The 7,068-nt window shown below is 43.0% G+C and overlaps 1 protein-coding gene across 1 annotated transcript in view; it reads left to right on the top strand.

Moving 5' to 3' along the window:
- Nucleotides 1-7,068, top strand: part of bcar3 (BCAR3 adaptor protein, NSP family member) — a 21,072-nt gene that overhangs the window by 8,996 nt on the left and 5,008 nt on the right. Inside the window, 8 exon segments of the mRNA XM_008406307.2 lie at nucleotides 365-493; nucleotides 2,055-2,180; nucleotides 3,243-3,359; nucleotides 4,036-4,256; nucleotides 4,937-5,037; nucleotides 5,342-5,476; nucleotides 6,336-6,467; nucleotides 6,552-7,068. Coding sequence (XP_008404529.1) covers nucleotides 365-493; nucleotides 2,055-2,180; nucleotides 3,243-3,359; nucleotides 4,036-4,256; nucleotides 4,937-5,037; nucleotides 5,342-5,476; nucleotides 6,336-6,467; nucleotides 6,552-7,068 — 1,478 coding nt within the window.

Below are 7,068 nucleotides of genomic sequence, written 5' to 3' on the forward strand. Positions count from 1 at the left end.
GTTTTGTGTTTTTGCAGAATTACTGATGTTTTATTAAACTGTGTAACTGTTTTTGTAATGTTTTCTCTTTTTTCTATGTTTCTAATCATAAATAAATGGATAATTAGGATCCAAATAAACAAACAACCAAACTTTAAATAAATTAAAAATCTATTTCTTTAATGAATTTCCATGTACAAAACTACAAATTTTGTTCAAACCTCAGCCAAAGTGATGAACTTTATTCAGTTAAAAAGCAGTTTTTGCTTTGAAATGACCAAATCAAAGTGGTGAAACTGTAGAACCAGCATGTCTGAGTATAAAGCAGTGAGTGGACCTCTGGTGGGCTCGCAGGACCTGACCGGTTCCTCCTGTCTTGTCCCAGTTCTCCAGGGACCAGTTCATCCTGGACTGTTCGTTGGAGAAGCTGCGCAGGGAGCTGGAGGAGGAGCTGAAGATGAGCAGCGAGGAGCCCAGGAGTCACGCCTGGTACCACGGCGCCATTCCCAGACAGGTACAGCACAAAAACAGAGCCACTCCCTTTAAAAGTCCAGTTGGAAACCAGTCGGACCGGGCCGGGTGTTATTAGCCTGCAGCGCTGCGACGGCAGGCAGATTGCTGGGTGTGTTTGGACCCGAGCAGCAGCAGCAGCGCGGCTCCTCCAGGCTGCCGTACAGAAAGCCTTCTTTATGCCCTGGTTTGTTGTGCTGTGTTCTCCAGGGCTGAGATGTAATCGCTTTTAATAAGCTGCTTCCTTTGGCTAAACTACCATTACACTCTAAACAAACAGCGGCCTAATTAAAGCCCTGAGTTCAGCATGAAGGTTTGTGCGTTTCTGTGGGAAAGAAAAAGAGTGAAAAGCTGCGACTGAAGCAGAGAAACACGAGAAAAACAGGACAAAACAAGCTTACACTGCAAAACACTAAACCCCACCGAGTCAGTTTGGTTCAGTTTCTGGTTCAGATATTTAGTAAAGTTGAAATAAGAGAAGACAATAAATATGAGCTTATTCTAACTAATTCATTCCTCAACAATGATGTTTGTGGGAGATTATTTCACTGAAAACATGGGGAGAACGTCTCGTTAGAAGTGACATAACCTGCTGGTGGAACTAGAACTGGGTTGCTAGGTAACGGGCCGAACTCGGCCGGGGTTGCTAGGTAACGGGCTGGACTTGGCCGGGGTTGCTAGGTAACGGGCTGGACTTGGCCGGGGTTGCTAGGTAACGGCTCCCGGCCTGTCACCTGTGAAATAGGTTAAATAATCCGCCAGTAAAACTTTACTTTTTATAATCAATATTAAGGAATTATTGACTGAAAACCAGCCTGGGTAACTTTCTGTAAAGTTTCCTTTAATTAGTTTCGTCTTATTTCAACTGAATTAAGATATTTGCACGAGAAACTAAACAATACTTGGTAAAATGTTGTGTTTTTGCTGTGCGTGTGGCTGGATGGATATAAAACTTCTACATGTATAAAATGTTAAAACAAATAACGACCTCTCTCTTTGTCATAGTAGAAACATGTTATAGTTATTTAATTTAATGCCATCATGCTCAGGTCTACGGTTTGACATTGTAAAATTTACTTCCTTGGGAATCAATAGTATAAAATAAAATGAGTGAAATCCAGATATAAGAGAAAAATTTAATTTAAGAATTTTGCAATTAAACATTCTGTCGCAAACGGGCAAAAAGTCTGACTTGCGTCTCCTGCTTGTGTGGATTAAGTGTCGTTTACGGTTTATGTAGCAGAAAAACTTTGCAAAAACATTTTGATTTAAAGTGAAACTGAAAGATAATAGTCAGAAATTACAAAGTTAATCTGAAGGAAACAGCCAGAGCTAAATGTGTCTTTCCATCCAGACAAATTAAAGTCTAAAAACAGAGTTGAACTTGTTGACACGTCGGTTAAAAGGAAAGCTAACATTTTACAGCATGCTAACCCTGCAGAGCAGCCGGCGCTGCGCTCAGGAAACGGGTCCCAGCCACCCAGGCTGCCATCATCAGACTTAATGAAATGTTTGGCCTGCAAACAGCCGCTGTGTGACCGAGTGTTTGCGTAACCGCTCTGCAGGTCGCAGAGAGCCTGGTGCAGCGTGACGGAGACTTCCTGCTGCGGGATTCGCTCTCCAGCCCAGGGAGTTTCGTTCTGACCTGCCAGTGGAGAAACGCGGCGCAGCACTTCAAGATCAGCAAGAAGGTACGGAGGCTCGGGCCGGCCTGCTTTCCATGACCGCCAGCTTCCACAGCATGAAGACATCATTTGGATTTTATTTCCTGTTTGACTTTAAATAAACCTACAAAAACACAAACTGCTTTAAGTCGCTGGTGTCCAAACGTTTTGCAGCCAGATTCCCTCAGTGGGACAAACTGTCTTTCCAACTAAAAACTAAAATTATTTTCTTCTTTTTATCGGATCAGGTTGGGAAATTAATGATTAGGCAACTTTTTTTTGTGACTTTTTTTAAATTAAATTTTTTTTTTTTAACTTTTTTTTCAAAATTCAGACTTTTTGTTTCCTTCAATCAAATCAGAGTTTGAGACCAAAAGTCAGAATTTGGAGTTTGATGTCAGAATTATTAAATTTGTTCAGTAGCTCTAATCCTATTTTCTGTAGCTCAACAATAAATTAAATACAAAATATTTAATTTAAGCAAAGTGGCTGTTTTTGTCTAAATAAATGATAAACTGTTTCTTAGCTTTTCTGGTAATTTTTTTCAGCTTATTTGATCTAGAAAATCTTTTTATTTATTCCCAGCCACAAAATCCAAACTTTCTTCAGAAATACTTCGTCTATTAACCAAATTTAACAAAATAATTGATGTTCTGTTTTTTTGAGTAAAGAGCCACTGGATGTTTTGATATTAAAATCAAAATAAAAAAACTGATAGCAAAAGACAAATACTTTGTGTTCCAGATATATAACAATTATATTACAGAACTCATTTAAATCCTCATGCTAAGACTGGAGGGCCAAATTTGTTCTTGAATTGAAGTTGGGGGCCACACAAAATTGTTCCAAGGGCCACAAATGGCCCCCGAGCCACAGCTTGGACACCCCTGTGAATCTGGTGAATTCATCTGAGCATTCCTCTGCATTCCTAATAAAAACAAACTCACACCGTTTCTCTCCAGGTTCAACTCATATTTTTATTTATTTGACCATTTATACTCTGCATATGAATTATGCAGAGTTTTTGTTTTTCACGCCTTTTAATGCGTCAGAAAAAAGTGAAGCTTTGTTTGTTTCGGTCTGGTTCAGGTGGTGATCCTGAATGACGCGTACTCCAGAGTGGAGTACCTGTTGGATAAGGAAGGGTTCGACAGCGTTCCTGCGCTCATCAGATTCTACGTTGGCAACAGAAAACCCGTCTCGCAGGTAGTTTAACAGGTTAAAGTTCTTCTAATGTTTCTTCATAATTCATATGCTCAGTTTTGACCAACTGATATTAATGTAGTAAATGTGGATGTTTTTAATAATTACACAGATTTCAACTAAATTAATTGCGGGGGGGGTTTTTTTTACATGCAAAAGTCTGAAACTGGAACCTTTGTATTCATGCGTTTCTGATACGGCGTTAAAATCTGATGCACAAGTGACATCCGCTAACGACAAAATCTCTTCTTGGCTCACTGGGGTTAATTTTTGCTTCCAACTCAACCTGATGGGGAAGTTTCTGAAGCAAAAGGCTGCTGCTGTGTCCAGAGGGCGTTAGCCTAGCAGCAGAGCTACTCAAGCCTGAAATAGCATCTCAGAGCTAAACATGTAGCCGCAATGCTAATGTTAGCATCCACATTTTTAAGGATTGAACAGTTGAATAATCTATATTACAGACTAAAAACAATACATATCTTTCTTGTTGAGCTCACAAATCTGTTTATTCAATAATTTTGCAGCATAAATGTTTTTTGAATTGAAGATGTTGCTTATTTTGTCAAATAAAATGTGATTAATTGATAGCAGGGCATGTAATTAACTCAACTCAAAATCGTAACTGATCCCCACGGCTGGTTTTGATCATAAATAAAACCGTAAATCTTCCTCCCCCCTCCAGGTTGTTGGTGCCATCATCTTCCAGCCGATCAACAGAGCGTTCCCGCTGCGCTACTTGGAGGAAAAGTACGGACTGTCGAGCAACCACAAAGAGGCGGGGCTGATGGTGCAGGAGAGGCGGAGCCAGAACCGCCTGAGCCTCAACATCACCAACGGCCACGACGGCGTCCACGACGGCCATCACGGCCAGGACAACGGCTTCGTCCGCGGCGCCCAGCTCAGGTCAGCGCCCCACAAACTCACACAAACACACAGATCTGTCACCAAACCTCCACATTCCTCCGTGGATTTAATTAGGTGTGTTTTATTTTCGCTAGTTGCTTCGTTTTAAACCGTCGGCTGTGTTTAAATAGCAGATAATTCACTTTTTCTACTCACTTTTTCTCCAGTTTAGCTCAAAACCTGAATGTGTGCAGGGAGGCTGATTTCAGCTCATATCTGTGTAAGATGACAGTAATTTAAATCTCACAAATGTTCGCTCAATTCATATTCTGCTGATAAACTCTTCCTCTGAACTCAGCTCTGGTTTTCCTGCTCCTTATGTATGGAATGCCAGAAGGGCCAAAAGTAGCACAACATTCGATGTGTCTTTTTCATGCTCTGCGTGAGACAAATTCAGGAAAATGCAAAACTAAATGTTAAGATTTAGGAAAAACAAAAGTTAAGTCTAATTGAAGTCTAAGAATATGTAGCTAAGCTTACTAATATGTTTACTGTTTGCATTTCAGGCAGTATCTCTACATTTCTTGAGCTGCTACGTAAAATATTTAATAGTTTTATATTAGTTTTTTCCAGATAGACTCAGTCAACTCATTTCTCACTCTGACGCTCCAGAGGAAACCCAAAGAGTCTCCAATAGTCCTGTTACATGTTTACATGTAAAGTTTTCCTCTTCCTGTCAGGTTGAAGGATCGCTGCGGCAGTCAGCCAGCGAGTCTCAATCAAGTCCAGGAGAAGCGACGCCCCCTGAAGGCGCACCAATCAGAAAGCTTCCTGCCTCTGGGTGAGAAATGAAAAATGTTAGCTTGCTTCACTTTGCATACAGAAAAATGTGTATTTTGGTCAGAAAATCACAAACTTATTAACCATAAATACTAAAAACTAGAACGTTAATTGAGCTAAACAAAAAAAATGTGTTCTGCTAAAGCGCTAAACTAACAGAAGATGCTCAACACAATGAGCCCTTCAGTGTGAAAGCAGGATTTTTTCCACTTATCGTCTATATAGAACAAATTCATGCTAAATCCAATAAATGACGTGTTATTAAATCTTTTTTTTATAACTTTGGCATCTTTTTTCCTCCGTAGGAACCAAACAGCTGCCCCAGCAGTCCGTGGACCCGCTGCTCACCAGCCCCGGACCAAAGTCTCCGGTGTTTCGGACCGGCAGTGAGCCGGTCCTGAGCCCATCAGCCCAGCGTAGATCTGCAGAACCTTTAGCAGGTAAGCAGACATTTTATATGAGCTCTCAATAAAACTAAATATATTTTTACGGTTTTACGTAGTAATAGCAGTGTTTTGATTTTTAGCTCTCACACAGAGCTAAAAATCAAAACAAAAAACCAAAAGAAAACCCAAAACTCACTATTTCTAAAAATAAGGGTTTGTTCACACCGGCCCTGGTTAATTCGCTTTAACCAACTCCGGTCCGTTTGCCTAGATAGTCCGGTTCAGTTTGAGTAGCAGTGAACGCTAATCAGCCAACAGAGCCAGCTCTGGTTCGCCCACAGACCACGCTTTCGGTTCAGTTGAAGTGAACTCTGGTAATATTTGAATCCATATGTAAAGAGACAGCTCCAAAAGCAGGAAGTGGACTGCAGCGCAGGGCATTCTGGGTAAAAACAACCAAAACGAACACGCGAGGCTAACGCTAGTGGGAGAAATGACTCGTGGTGTTTTACCAACGACAAAAGAGAAATCCTACAACCGCCATTTTGGTTTACATTTGGTGAAGAAGGAAGTTGAGCTGAGCGTTTCCTTCAGTTGTTCTTGTTGCAGCGCCCCCACAGGCCAGGAGAGGAACAGGCTTTATAACAGGTGTTCTTTGTTTGCAGTGTGAAAATGTGTCAAATGTTGCAATTTTGGACCGAAATTGAACCGAATCTACCAAACTATCAGGTGTGAGGACTCCCTAAACCAGTTCTGGACACATTTCTGGTTCAGATCTGGAGGAAATGTTTTAGTCTCACTTTAAGGCTGTAAAATCTCCTGTGAGGGTCAAAATATTACTGACAATTTAAATTTACTCTTGAAATCAAGTTGTGTGTTTTGTTGATCATATTAAATCTAAATGTCGCTGCAGGTCAAGCGATCCGYGGCTCCGACAGCCAGCTGTGCCCCAAGCCGCCTCCCAAACCGAGCAAAGTGCCCCTGACCCGGCTGCCCCTCATGCCTCCCTCTGGGGAAAACCCGGCTTCCTCCAGGAGGAGTGGAGGTGAAAATTGGATGTTTTTCCACAGTCGTAGCTCATTTATTCGGTATTTCAGTGTAAAAATCACAGCTGGATGTGTTTCTGCAGCTCCGCCGGTTCCTCCTGTGAAGCCCCAGAAGCTTCGACATTTTCCTCTTGCGGATTCCCGCGGTCCGTCCAGCTCCGTGGTTTCTCCTCCTGGAGTTGTCCAGTGTCCGGACTCGGAGCTGGCGTCAGGAAGGACGGAACGGCTGCATCCGCGCCCAGCCGACCTCCGGTCCTGCCGCCCACCGGAACCGGACCGGGATCGCCAGACGTCGCAGAACCCGCCCACGTCGTGTAGCTACGTGGAGCGGCTGAAAACCGGCGGCGAGGCGGCGGGCCAGAAAACGCTCGACAGAAGCTCCTACCACCACGCCATCGCCGCCTTGGAAAGCACAAGCGAGGAAGAGGAGGAGGAGGAAGAAAAGGCGAGGTGCGGGTTTCTGCGGCCGGTTCTGGAGACGGAGTCGGCGTTCAGGCCGGCGGAGTTCGAGTCACGTCTGCTGCCGCCTGAAAACAAACCGCTGGAGATGGCGGTGCTGAAGAGAGCGAAGGAGCTGCTGCTCAGCCACGACCACCAGAG

The sequence above is a fragment of the Poecilia reticulata genome, linkage group LG4, assembly GCF_000633615.1.
Source record: "Poecilia reticulata strain Guanapo linkage group LG4, Guppy_female_1.0+MT, whole genome shotgun sequence".
Classification (NCBI taxonomy): domain Eukaryota; kingdom Metazoa; phylum Chordata; class Actinopteri; order Cyprinodontiformes; family Poeciliidae; genus Poecilia; species Poecilia reticulata.